Raw genomic sequence first — 15,173 nt, 5'->3', positions numbered from 1 at the left:
GCTGGGGAACGTTAGCATGAGTTCCGGAATTAGCATTAAGCTAACACACCGCCAAAGAGAATAACATAGAATAACACAAGATGTGTCACTCGTATTGTTTTGAATAGAAGAAAGTGTAACACGCAATATGGCGGAATAAGTCCCGCCTTCAAAATAAGAGCCAATCGCCGACTGGTAAAGTCATCGTGTCACTGCAGCGGCCGTTAGAAGCATCGCTTTCTATAGAAACAGTCAGATGCGCGCCTCTAAAGCGAGGCACAAGAGATGCGCATTTAGGTCTGCGCATGCGCATTAGCTTCATCCAGCCTAAAAAATACAGTTTTTTTGTCATGATTCGAGCGTTTGGAAAAAAAATTTATGAGACAGTTGTTGTCAGATTTCATTTTTTAACATTTTTTTCACTCTTGTTTCCGGAAGTCAGTCACTAGTTCCGCCTTCTCGATGAAATCACGCATTTCATTAAAGACGGCGAGTGATGATTGGTCGGGAAGCAACGTGTAGTCTGACGTTTTATGTCCACAATACAAGAATTTAGGAGTTACAGTGCATTCACACGGGGCGTCTGCGTTAATGCTTCTCATTTACTTTGAGTGGGTGACGTCACGCATTGCCGAACTGAATTGTGGGTTCCGCTGCGTTGCGTCACTGCCGTTGCTCGCAGCAGAAGTTGAAAATTTTTCAACTTTAAGCGGCAATGTAGGTGGCCGGTCGCATCAGCGCCAAGCTTCAGACTCCGTCAAGTGTCGACGCCGACGCCCCATGTGAATGCAGCATTATAATCGCATAATCTGACACAGTGACTATTGTAACAGACAAAAACATAGTGTAGTCTGAACCCGGCATAAGATGTCATGCCAAGACGCATCAAATTTTATTGGTCATACATCTTCCCAGCCATGACTATTCACTATATAACAATTGCTTGATTGTTGTCATTCCTCCGTCTACTCTTCCATACGTGCACGTGTGCGTTTGGATGACGTGGAGGACGACAACAACAAAGGAGTCGTCCTCCCTCACTGTGCCTGCTGTGAAGTGAATCATCTTGTAATTGTGTTTCATAAATCACATTGGGCTGATGGAGGGAGTACAAAGACAGAGTCATTTAACGTTCTGCTGCCTTTGTTCTTAGGTTTCAGACTGTGAGACAGAGGCACTGGATGAATTAAACACAGATAAATACAAGCCGACTGACACGCTGGCTTATCAAACTGTTTTATATGGAGGGCTGCCTAATATTCTTCACTCATACAGATCCAAGGTTGCACTGTATTTTAGGTTAAAGCGAGAATGAAAGCAGTTATAACAGGGAGGATGAATTTCTGATACAACTTTGTGACTAGTGAGTCTAGTGAGCTTTTTTTGCTGTCTACTGCCTGCATAGGCAGTTGCCTTTTAAGGCAGTATGCTAACTGAAATAAAACCTGAATAAAAGACAATGCATGGGAGACTCGATTCCAAAGTGAGTTTTAAAATCACATCTTGCAAAGCTAACACACAAAAACTGGTTCAAACAGTCCATTTTTAAATCACACAGAACTATATTAACTATAACTAATACTTTTCCATTGATAATCAAGTATATTTTTCGCTTTGTCTTTATTTTTACTGAGCTCTGCGCAATGCATTCTGGAATGTGATTTTATTAAGAAATCTAAAGCCCAAAGAATACTTCATTTTTTTCACATGAATGCTAGCGTACATTATTGAGCTGCACAATTAATCGTTAAAAGTTCACAATCTCGATTCAAATACCCACATGATCGTATTCCTAAATGTCAATAATTCAGCTAAAATCTAGGTCACACTGCTGCTGACCCATAGGGAGCAGCTATCGTAAGTATGAAACAGTTTCACAGTCTTTTCAAACACACACTATCATTTCTGTCTTACAATAATTCATTTCATCAGAGTTGCTGGGATAAAAGTTTATAGTTCGGATATAAACACTGATGCCTGCAGTAGCAATCAAAATAGAACAAGTCACCTTTTGAATTTGAAACTTGATGCTTGAAATAAAGATTGTATCAATTACACTGTTACACCAGTAGGTGGCAACAAGTTAGTTAAAAAAAAATGTATTTGTCATTGAATCATTCATTCAAGAGATTGATTCAAAAACGCTGATTCAAGTCTTCATGAGTGAGTCGTTGAGTCATTCATTCAAAAAGATTTTTTTTTAAATAATTCAAATGAATTAAATATTTTTAAATAGACTTTGTTTAGTTGTCTATTCAGAATCTATGAGAGAATCGCGATCTCTATTTTAAACAAAAAATTGTGATTCTAGTACGCGTACACCTAAAATATACTCCATTTGAAAGCATGCACAATAACAGGCACTCAACACAATTTCTATATATAAAAATGTCTTTGTAATGGCTTAAACTAGATTTGCAAGACCTCCTTGTGGTTTTCTGTCAAAAAAAAGTTAGATGTTTAACATTTGAAAATGAAGGAATTAAGACAGCAATAAAATTAGTATTGTAATTTTACAGTTGTAATGTAAAATATTATTATTATTATTATTATTATTATTATTATTTATTATTATTATTATTATATAACTATTTGTCTAAATACTTAAAATTACAACAATTAAAATAACAACAAAAATAACAATTATATAGGCATTTTTGATCATCACAAATAGAGCAATGTTACCCTACTAAAAAGCACAGCAAACTAGGAATATTTTTAATTGCATTTTAAAATCACAATAAACTTTTTTTTTTTTTCAGGGGAAAAAAAAAAAAATCATCTAAAAAATTAGATCGCAATTCAATTTTTTCCTCCCAAATCGTGCAGTAGGGGTAGGTTTGTAGAATGAGGGGGAAATATAAAAATCGGAAAGTATTTAAGCATCAGGGTCGAAAACACAGCTGTAATTCTTGAGTCATGACGTGAAAAACATGCACAAGGACGAGAGCAAGAATGGAACAGATGGATGGAGAGAAAGAAAGAGGGGATAAAAAGAAAAGAATGTGAGGTGGTTAGGCTTGGCAGAGAAATGCAGAGAAATTATGGGGGGGAAAATGGTGAAAAGGGGTGGAGGAATGCAAGTGGAAAAAGAGAGCGTCTGAGAAAGTGAGAGAGGAAAAGGTTACGTAACACAAGTGGGCTCGGCTCAGACAGCAGGAATGGGAGGAGAACATAAGAGACAATGGTGAAGAAGGACTCTACAATGAGAGAGATACAGACGTGACAGAGACGACAGAATAACAGAAAAAAGGAAAATCATAAAAGTCCTGACAACATGGCAAGTGTTTATGATGGTTTACATTTCCAAACATCATACCAAAAAATATATCAGCTTCTGTCAAAGGCCAACAACATATTTGTGGATATTATGAAAGACTGAACTATTTTCATAAATGTAAACAATACTAATAAAAATGTCAGCCACACAGTTTATGCATGAATCGTACGTCCCAAATACAAACAAATAAACTGATACTTGTCTTTATCAGATCAAAAAAGGCACTTCCTGATTAACTCATCTTTTTCTCACATTTATGTGTGAATCTAATGACATGAACATGTAGGGTTATATTTCACAACCCCTCAATTTCTTTTCACCATAAATGAAATCATGCATTACAGTATTTCTGTTGGAAAACGTTGTTCCAAACCTGTATGATGTTTTTTCTTTTACATAGGAGTGATGGTAACGAAACAGTTTTGGTGACCATTGACTGGGAAAGAAAAAAAAAAAAAAAAAAAAAAATCCAAAATGCTTTTTTGTGTTCAACAGAAGAAGAAAAAACGAGGGTGAGTAAGGGTGTGTTCACACGTGATACATTTAGTCTTGGTTCGCTGCAGTCATTTTTAACACGTTTTTATAACGGCTTTTATGACGTATATTTTGCAACGGAACTTGACGAACATCCAAAACAATGCTGTGTGCTGAGCTAAATGCGCTTGCTGTATATTCGTTTATATGATGGAGCTGACAACTTGTGAAGAGCTTATAAAACATGTAAAGGAGTCAAAACAGCGGCAGGAACCCCTCCGTCACGCACACAAACGAAGACCTTCTAAGAGGAGATGCAGTTCTTATGTCTGTAGGGGTGTGTACAAATAGTCGAATATTCGATCTCTAATTATTATTCGAAAAATAAAAATACTATTCAAATTTTTCTACGTTGCTTTGCTGCCCATAAATGCATTGAATCAATGATAACTCCCAAGAACAAAACTCACAGTTATAACTAAATGCTCTGGGTGGCGCAGTAGAGCATGTTAACAAGTTGATGGTATTTGATCACAGAACGTTGTCGTTTGCCTCGCGAACATTGGAATTACTTAGAACAAAATGATCTTACAAAATGGAATTACTTTTGATCAAATGAATCAATGAGTTATCATAATATCACCACAAAAATGAGAAATCACATGAAATCCAAACACCAATCGAAATGAGGAAAGACAGCTGTCCATCACTGCATTCACAACTGCAGGTAAGCGCAGCTGAACCCCGAGTGAGCCGATTAAAGATAACTTAGACAGCATAATGATCTCAAGACATATGCCTCTTTTACGTTTCGTCGAGGGAGAAAGGTTTAAGAACAGAAAACACAAAGTGCTGTAAGAAACCGTTATCTTTGTGTCCCTGCAATGTGTTTTCTCTGCAGCCGGCCTTACCTACTTTCACCCGAGCATGTGGATATATTATTGTTTTTCTCAATATGAACATGTTAAACAATATAAACGCAATGACAATATGCAGACTCTTGAGTGTATATGTAACCCTTCTGTACGATAATTGCAGCAGTCTGCTTTATTAGCGTTTTTTCCTGTTCACTCTGCTTGAGCTTAAAGGGTTAGTTAGTTCACCTAAAAATTAAATTTCTGTCATTAATTATGTTGTTCCACACCCGTAAGACCTTCATTTGTCTTCAGAACACAAATTAAGATATTTTTCATGAAATCCGAGGGCTCAGTATTAGCGTTCAGACATAAACAACACTGAAGCTCTGCAACGAAAATAGCGTAGCAGTATAACAGGGGACAGACGAATTTGTTGAATAAAGTCGTTATTTTTGTTTTGTTTTTGCACACAAAAAGTATTCTTGTCGCTTCATAATATTAAGGTTGAACCACTGCAGTCACGTTGCCAGTTTTAACGATGTCTTTAGTACCTTTCTGGACCTCAAAAGGTGCAATGTCATTGCTGCCTATGTGTGGACCTCGGATTTCATCAAAAATATCTTAATTTGTGAAGACAAAACAAAGGTCTTACTGGTTTGGGGCGACATGAGGGCGAGTACTTAATGACAGAAATTTCATTTTTGGGTGAACTAACCCTTTTAATGCTTTTGTTCTTTATATTTTTGTTTACACATATTGTTTAATGTTTTCTGCTAAAAAAACAAAAACAAACACTCAATGTAAATAACATAAGCATGTTGTGTATATTGCCTAATTGTAAGCTTGTTCAGAATGAGGATTTAAAAATAACCTCTTTCATGTTAAACGTCATTTAAATAAACAAATAATCGAATATTCAGGTTTTTTTTGATGAGCCCAAATATTTCAAATACAATATTTTTGAAAAATGCACATCCGTAGTACCAAACTGTGATGGGCAAAACCACGACTATGACGAGAAAAAAAAACACATACGCTTGAGCAGTCTTTTGTCCGTGTTGCATTCATATTTCAATCGAACCGCATCAGACCTCCTTTGAAAACGAAATGAGACCCATCTTTTCAGGGGACTCGGTCCGCTTGTTTGTTGCGCACCAGGGTTCGGATGGTAGCATTCACACTTACTCAAATAACTAACAGAGCAATCCTACCAGAGTTCATTTTAATCGAACCCAACCTGCCAAGTGTGAACATGAATGATGACAGATTTTTTATTTTTGGGTGAACTATCACTTTAAATCATAATGACCCCAAACTTTATACAAAATATGCCAAAAATGTTATTTCTTTCTTTTTGATTTTGAAGTGAAACACGAGCTGGGCATGTCTTTGAGAGATTCACCCACACTGTTATCATCATCATCATTGGCCAATAAACATTCCACAATCTATAAACATGCTCGTCAAAGAAAAATAGACAACTTTTGTTTTCAATCTTTTAGCAATTTTTTCAGTAAACGGAACATTAAAAATCCACCTCTGTAGAGCACTAAACAGCAGTCAACCCAGCTCTCAATGGATTAAAGTGGTCTTTCATTTCAGTAAAAGTAAATCTTCCATTTGCATAACAGCTGTGATCCATTAAAAGCTTCCAGTAATAAGTGTGGGTGTTTGGGATCAATGTCCTTGGATGCACAAAGTTTAAATTCATCTTGATTTAACTGCAGTCAGAGGTCAACAAGCAGCAGCTCCTCATGCTCTAATTTCTCAACCGTCACAGTGTGATGTCATAAAGCATGTGCCCAGAAAGATTAGCCGGAGAACGTTGCTTGAAAATGATGAAACGGGACTGAAAATCGACAACCATTAAAACACACACACCAGGAACAGATTCAGGCATATGTGATAGTGCTGTTAAGTGAAAGTGGGGCATGTTTCAGTGAGCTCAAATCTGACATCCAAAATCTGCATTCACGGATGCCTGATTATTTAGGTCAAAGGTGCAAAGCCAACTCAGCAAGCTGCTAAACGGCTCCTTTTAAAACAGCTTCCATTAATAAATCAACAACATCGCTTTCTATCCGCATCCTATGTTATCTCCCTAAATATTAAATCAGATCAAATATGATCAAGATGAATCTAAATGCTCATTGGGCTGATCTGCAAAGCAACAGGATTTGAGCACCAGAATATCTGAATATATACTGCCCAGTTTACAGCACAACTGGTCTGAAACGTGTATTAAACGTGTGTGCTTCTGTTAGGCAGAGCTCACAATGCCGTAACTGTTATTCTGTGCTCTGTACACGCATAAGAAAACAGGAAGTAGGAACAAAAATTACACATGAAAGTGAAACAGCAAGAAAAACAGTTTTTTTATTCATCACCTGTGGTTTACTTTGATTTTAATATTAACCAAAACATCAGGGTTCTCCGTTTCACCTTCTCTATTTTCACCTACAATGAATCAGACGCTCCCTCAGGGGCCAAGCAGGAAATTTAACCTTGCTTAAGTTTTCAAGTTAGGTCCACAGCAGAGGAGGACAGCCGAAATGACTAGACTTATGACAACAAGATCTATGATCTCACTGTACAAACAAGGTCGGAGTGGAAATTAACAGTGACTCTCTACAAGGTTCAGGGCATGAACACACAGGCCTACAGTCACAAACATGCCCCCACGCTCCCTTGGGACTCCTGTGAACAGCCCACATGTAACGTGCCTGATTCATGATAGCAATGCAGTCGCAATGGTTTGACGAGACTAATTCAAAAGGTGCGTCACAATTCACTTACTTACACGCTGTTCTATGCCATTTTGTAGTATAAATAATGTGACTACTAGTGTGTTCAGACTGAATTTTCCAAAAAGAAATAGTGCACTTCAAATAGCCAGATGCTTAATTAACCGAAAAAATAACATGTGGAATGTTGGACACTTCATGCGCTCAACCATCGCAGCTGTCCTTATGTAGCAAAGGGGCTATGTAGCGTAATAATCATACACTAGACACTAAAGTACACAGTGCACAGCACGTCATTTGGGACAACTAACAGCCTTCTTCCAAAGGAAATTCCAGAAAGCATAGGTATGTGGATCAGTGAAAAATCCAGGAATGCCAAAGAATGTTACAAATCCAATTTATTAAAGGGTTAGTTCACCCCAAAATTAAATTTCTGTCATTAATTACTCATCCTCATGTCGTTCCAAACCTGTAAGACCTTCGTTCATCTTCGGAACACAAATTAAGATATTTTTGATGAAATCCGAGAGTTTTTTTTCTATCCCCCATATTTGAAAGCAACATAATTATCACATTTAAGGTCCAGAAAAGTAGTAAAGACATCGTTAACATAGCCAACATGACTACAGTGGTTTAACCTTAAAGGATTAGTTCACTTTCATATGAAAATTAGCCCAAGCTTTACTCACCCTCAAGCCATCCTAAGTGTATATGACTTTCTGATGAACACAATCTGAGATATTTTAATAAATATCTTGACGCATCCAAGCTTTATAATGGCAGTGAACAGGGGTCACGAGTATGAGCTGAAGAAAGTGCATCCATCCACATCCATCCATCATAAACATGTACTCCACACAGCTCCGGGGAGTTAATAAAGGCCTTCTGAAGTGAAGCGATGCGTTTGTGTAAAATAAATATCCATATTTAACAAGTTGTGAAGTAAAATATCTAGCTTCCGCCAGACCGCCTTCCGTATTCAACGTACGAAGAAAGTATAAAACTCTTGCAGTTCAAAAAGCTTACGATACATCCTACACCTTCCCTATTCAGCTTCCAGAAAAAGTGTAACTGACGCGACGCCAGTTTGCACTTTCTTCGTAACTTGAATACAGAAGGCGGTCTGGCGGAAGCTAGATATTTTACTTCATAACTTGTTAAATATGGATATTTTTTTACTTCATAACTTAAATACGGATTATTTTTTTTATTTTTATTTTTTTTACACAAACGCATCGCTTCGCTTCAGAAGGCCTTTATTAACCCCCCGGAGCCGTGTGGAGTATGTTTATGATGGATGGATGTGGATGGAGGCACTTTCTTCAGCTCATACTCGTAAACCCTGTTCAATGCCATTATAAAGCTCATATGCATCAGAATATTTATTAATATTTCTCCGATTATGTTCATCAGAAAGTCATAAACACCTAGGATGGCTTGAGGGTGAGTAAAGCTTGGAGTAATTTTCATTTGAAAGTGAACTAATCCTTTAATGTTATGAAGCGAGAAAACAAGAAAACGAGAATGTATAGACAGTGCAGGCTTCCTGGTTCTACATCCAAATGCCAGCTGATTATTGGCTGACTCCTGCGTTTGGAATGACATGAGGGTGAGTAATTAATGACAGAAATTTCATTTTTAGGTGAACTAACCCTTTTATTTAATAGTTCAAATCTAAACAAAAATTGAGCATTTTACCCAAATCAGTATCAAAACTGCATATGTACGCAGTATGCAACAAGGCGGCTCACTAGATTTTAGAACAGAGCCTTTTACTAAGAACTTTAGTTTTTGTGACACATCTGAATGCAGCACATTATTTAAAAAGAAAAAATGTAGGGAATGGACTTGATTCAATGCATCAGATGTTGACTGGATTTTGGGATATGGGGGTGAGACTCAAAAGTGGAGGCAGATGTACAAATGATCAATAATAAGCATTTAAAAAATCCATTTCATGTTGACTTTAAAAGTAAGCTCTTTCTGAAAACAAACGTTTGACTTACAGTTTAATATGACACTGGTCCACATCCACCCTGGCAAGCTCCTCCTCCTCGACGTCACTCTCTCCTCCTGAACTGCTCTCTGTGGCGTCCGAGTCAAACTGAGCCTCCGTCGCGCGCAAATGTGTGCTGCCGCTGAGATGCAGTCGCTCCAGTTCCGAGGCCACCCTGCCACCCTTCAAAAGCCGATTCAAATTATGTGTGTGCGTGTCACGAGACCCTCTCCATGCCCCTGGCTCCGCCCTACGGCTAGATGTCGGAGTCAGAGTGCGGTCCAGAAAACCAGACAGCTGCTGTTTGAAATGCCGTTCCACCTGTTTGGCCTGCACCACCTGCAGCCGTTTGCGAAGACGCAGCAGGCGGCTTTCGATGTCCGTTTGCCTGTGTTGGCTCTGTTGAACCCGATCCCTGAGCAGAGCCTCCAGGTTGGGTGTTGGCTGGGTTGAGTCGTCATGGACCGGGGAAGAGATAAGGGACGAGGGACAGTTTTCAGAGCCAATAATATTGTTACTGTTTGTTTCCACAACCATTCCACCAACGGGACTCTCCGGTTCTGCTTTAACCTCTGTACTTTCAGACAAAGCAGTGAGCTCCCTATGTGATGACACACCTTGAATGCTTGGTGTCAAATTCTGTTGTGGCTTCAGATCACCGTTCTGTCCACTGGTTGCAAAGGTACCGACAGACTTTGAGGACACGGATAACAACGCTTCCCCATTGGTGGAAGGCTGGTTGCTGTCTCCATTCACCGTGGCCACACTGCCTTTCTCAGCCACGGCCGCACTAGGCACGGCCACTTTCTTGGAGAGTCCGTTCACAGGCACCATGGTACTCCCAGCTCCGCCACCGTTGACAAGGCTTTTCAGTTGACCTCCAGTCAGCTCAAGGGCGTGGCGCTTGCGCAGCAGGAAGTCGCTGCCGGCAGCAGCGCTAGGGAATATGGAGGCGCTCAGCAGGCCGTGGCTCTTTAGCACCGACTGCTTGAGGACACCTTGCAGCTTCAGCGACTCCTTGACTTTGATGGACGAGGGCAATGGTGTGACATCAGAGCACAAGTAAGGTGCCAGTTTGCCCAGAGACGGGGCTTTCGACAGGGGATCCTGCTCCTGACCCTTGACGTTGTGGTAATGGGTGAAGTTCTGTCCGTCGTCGGTGTTGACGTGACACTTGCCGTTGCTGTGGGCTCCGGCAGAGTCCGAGACCGAGTCGGAGATGAGGATGTTGCTGGCGTTGCTGTTATTCTCTGTGCTGCCGGGGGACAGCGTGGATGAGGGAAGTTTGAAGCGGATGTGGCGGGCTTCGGCTGGGGCGTCAGTCAGAGCGGGCGCCATCGCAGCCATGCAGCCTGCACCTCCAAACCTTCACTCCAGCCCACCAACACAGCCTGGCTACAAAGGGAAAACAAGAGATTTAGGAGACTGCTAATATGCAGAATATTTTGAAACTGTTTTTGGCAACATTTTACTTAAAAGCTTTTATACATAATGTATTATTAAATGCTTCTCAATGCATTAATTATGCCTTGTAAAGCAACGTATAATGCATTGTATGGTCTCATGAATGACTGCAACAGTTAATACATTATAATACTTATCTATTCATTGAACACACCTTTAGAAAGTATAATAACATGACATACAACCAATTTCAGATGTAACAAGGAATCTGCCAATATTATAATGCATTTTAACTTTGGTTACAATTATTTATGAAAAGATGTAATACATTATAACATGCATCATGGATAGCTTTATAATGAATTATACATTAAGGTTTTAAGTAAAGGGTTACCAAGTTTTTGTTTTGTTTTTTCACCTCTAACGTAACCATTCATTGATCTTTAATAATAACCTGCTGGAGACACAAGCTATTTAAACAAGTCCACTTAATTCCTCCTAATACTAGAATTAGACATATTTCAGACAAGCAGTTTGCAACCCTTCTGTAATCTGCTTATTTATGACTGAAAAGGAGATTCAATGAGTGGGGCTTGAATATCCATTTATCCACATGAATTGTGTGAGGTCATTATTACTACAAGTTTTCTTATCTAAAAGGTTTTATAACAACAATGCCCAGAGCTTCAAGGCCTCATTTCGTGCCTGAAATCATGAGTAAAATACCTGAAACCCAAATGCAAGCTCTGGACGACATTCCTTCTCCAAAATTCAAGATAGCAGGCCTCCAAAGAGATTTTCCCCCCCATTCCTAACCTATCTATTCATTAACATTTAATAATAACCTGCTGGAGAGCTATTTAGTCCAATCAATGTCTAATACTTTAAAATTTGCCAGAAAATAGTTTGCAACCCACTGCAGTTCTGTAATCTGCCTATTTATGTTTGAAAAAGTATATGACTATATGAGTATATATTTTGCCCCAAATGAGGGGTTTTCTTATCTTAAAGTTTTTCTTACAACAGGGCTCATTTTAAGCCTAAAATTTTGGAGGCATTCATGAGGAAAACACCTGAAACACAACCGAAGCCTCTGTGCAATAGTTCCAACAAGATGAGTTTTTGAGATAGGGAAATTTTTTCTTTTGGAGGGAAACTCCTTGGAACAACATGCACTGTTGAACTGTTCACAATAAGACCAGGAAAGGTCATTAAAAAAGTAATTGGGTCAATTGTGGTGCCACACTGACTTTGAACAAAATTTTAGTCTCAATACACCAGATAAATAAAAATAAATACAGGCCAGAAGATAACCAGAGATAACAGAGTGAATGAATACAAACAGGGATCTGTTTTATCAGCATTTCTTGAACATGAATTTATTTGCTCTGATGCTCTTCACCTTAATAAACTCAACTGAGAGGGGACCATTATCATTGTCGTTAGTAGAAAGACCTACTCTATTCAAGCTTATGTAAGAGCAAGCCTCCTCATTGTCCCCTCCTCCTCAGCAGACCATCTGTGTCAACGGAATTAGGGATATGCCTTTAGGCCTCAACAGATAAGAGACTATCTCTTCATGAGGACATGTAGAAGATTCTGCTCATGAATTACCGCCTTACAAATACCATAACACAACATTAGCATTAGAGCATATTACTAATAATAAAGCATGTCAGTGTTGCATCATAATTACTTTAATAACCTTTACATTATCTAAGGAAGTATACTGACATGCTGGCTGAAGGATGGTATTTCATTTTACTGATGATATGTGAGAAGTCTCACGTGAGAAGTACACTCAATAAGGTTTTTTTTTTTTTTTAAGTTAAGCTAGCTTTTATTTGACTCAATACTACCAATGGCGATAAATTATATTTAGGCTAACTGCTGCAGCTTTACACAAAAACGCTTTATTTTCATGTGTCTCTGCCTCAGTTATGCTTTGTGAGCACAAACGCTTTATAAACTAAATATATTATAATATGCTAATATTATTATTAGTAACTCAGTCAGTTGCATGACATGATCGCATGAAATGGGCTGGTCATGTGATGTCAACATGGTGGTGCCCATGAGGGGGCGACCCCGCGCTATGTAGAATAAAACAGCCTTTTCTAGAACACTGATGTTTTAATATTTCTCAAAAGTGAACTTAAATCATTTTTAATTAGCAAACAAATTACCGAGAGCAAATTTAATTTATAAACATTAAAAAAAAAACAGAACGCCGTGTGTATTTTCCGAGTTATCGAGTTTGAAGATCCTAACTAGGTTAATATGTCAATGTAGTAAACATGACAAATCCGATAAAGGTTTAACAAAGAAGGGGCGACGCGAGCGTACGTAAAGAACCCACGTTTCTGTGTTCGCGCTAGTAATTTCAAATAAAATCAAATAAACGAGGGATTTTCGCATGATTGCGATAACAAGCGAGGTCCTCCAAAAAATAATACAGGAAATACAAGAACGATAAACACTTCAGATCGCCAAGAATGTGTATTAAATTAATGTTAGATTCGTTTATAAAACCTCACACACGATTAACGTTACCTGTTTAGCTTACAACCAAAACGCACAAGTCTAATTTTCCGCTGAACAGACCACATGAACATTCATACCACTTCCGTGCATTCAGCTCAGACTCTGGACGTACATCTCATAAATTTCGTTGTATAAGGGCTAAGGTTGATTTTAATGCATTCCTGATATCTCTCAGGCACCGTACAGTAAGCAGGAGCATTAAAGATATGCTCTCAATCGGCCTTGCTTACGTTATGCAAGTCATTTTAACCACCAATTTGCACGAGAACCGGCTTTAAACTGATAAGTTTAGTACAGAAATACGAGGCCGCGTGTTGTAGCATCAAAAAAGGGGACGATATATGCGTCCCTTATGATTAAAATGGAAAATAAATCTTACAAAAGAACACGTATGAGTTTATTGCATGACAAAGTACTAGATAGTATCTGTTTCAAAGGAACAAGAAGCGACCATACAAGCTTTCAAACCCCCATAAATAAAACAGTACATGATATTCTTGCAAATACAACAGTTCGTGGTAAAAAGGAGTTACATTGGAAGCTCAGATATGTTTGCAGGATTAGGTTTATGTAACATAAGTGCTGCTGCTCGAGATCGTCCACTAACAAAGAAAAAGGAGGAACCTACCACGTGACGGGCGCGCGATCCGAGGGAATTTCGGCAACTATTCCACCGACCTTTGGCTTTAATAGCACAATAATGTCACCAAAGCACAAAACAAGCCGTTTGGTCAAGCAGCCCCGCCGCCTTTGCCATATCCGTGTCCGCTTCGTGAAAAACAACCCGGTTTCAGGACCCCTTTTCGCTATCGGCTCCGGAATCACGAAATGGGCGATTCTAGACAACACCTTGCTGCTGCTGTCCCCTTCAGTGGATTATGGATAGCAAATATATATATTTGTTGTATATTATGAATCGATTGTTTGCTCAGATACGAGTTCTTTTCATATACGCCTTTATTTACAGATTGGATGTGTCATAGACCACCGGTTTCGAGATCATTTTCTCATCGTTGGAGGGAGAAACGCACGAAAGATGGCGCCTCGTTCGTCTCCCTTGGATTTGAGCCTGACAAATACAGATGCAGAGCGTGTAGCGAGAAGCCTGTAGGCGGGAGACATTCTCACGCCCGCCGCTAGAGTGAACGCAGAGGCACAGTTCACGGACTGGCCACTAGAGGGAGACTGTGAATGGACTGAAAATGTTGTATTTAGCAAAAACATGTGGTATATAAATATAGGTTTTATGTATTTGTTATGAAAAACAGCCTAAAAGACATTGAGTATAAATACAGTACTCAAAATCTGTACATAGTTAGCTATAGCTTAATAACTAATACATTTTATACATGTCTACATACAATAATATGATAAAATTCGATATGATTATCCTACATTTCAGCTACAAAACAATTGTTACGGGTTTTTTTTTTTTTTTTTACAGTAAATCCATGGTAAATACTGTTGATTTGTATTTTAAAAAGGCTTCAAACCCACATTCAGGGTATGTTCACGGCGTTAAACAGTGGTTATGTAGGCCGGCCTATGTTATTATATTATTATTATATTATATTATATTATATTATATTGTATGCCGATGTCCAGTCAGATAACCTTTTAATGTATTTTGTTCACAGAGGCACTAATCCATTAGTATGGTAAAATCCATTAGATTAGATTTATGTGGTCAGGTTTTTATTTTATTTTATTACTGTATTTTATTATTTTATTTTATTTTTTTAAGGCGGTGTTTGTAACGTCAGCATTTAGGAAAGTACGTCAGATAAACGTGTCGCCAGAACTACAAAAATAACGTCATGAAATGACAATTTATCCATATTAAACTCTTTCTGAACATAATAAATTAATTTATAATTTATTATTATTATTATTAG

At 38.5% G+C, this 15,173-nt stretch overlaps 1 protein-coding gene across 1 annotated transcript in view; it reads right to left on the bottom strand.

The window, feature by feature from the left end:
* kansl1a (KAT8 regulatory NSL complex subunit 1a) overlaps window positions 1-14,798 on the bottom strand; it is a 28,053-nt gene extending 13,255 nt beyond the window's left edge. The window contains exons 1-2 of the mRNA XM_051913695.1: window positions 13,907-14,798; window positions 9,341-10,725 (exon numbers count right to left, since the gene is read on the bottom strand). Coding sequence (XP_051769655.1) covers window positions 9,341-10,677 — 1,337 coding nt within the window. The 5' untranslated portion in view covers window positions 10,678-10,725; window positions 13,907-14,798. The remainder of the gene's footprint in view (window positions 1-9,340; window positions 10,726-13,906) is intronic.
* Between the last annotated feature and the right edge of the window lie 375 nt (window positions 14,799-15,173).

The sequence above is a fragment of the Ctenopharyngodon idella genome, chromosome 12 (genome assembly GCF_019924925.1).
Source record: "Ctenopharyngodon idella isolate HZGC_01 chromosome 12, HZGC01, whole genome shotgun sequence".
Taxonomy (NCBI): domain Eukaryota; kingdom Metazoa; phylum Chordata; class Actinopteri; order Cypriniformes; family Xenocyprididae; genus Ctenopharyngodon; species Ctenopharyngodon idella.
Note: the sequence above shows the minus strand (reverse complement) of the source record. Positions and strands in the feature narration are given on the sequence as shown.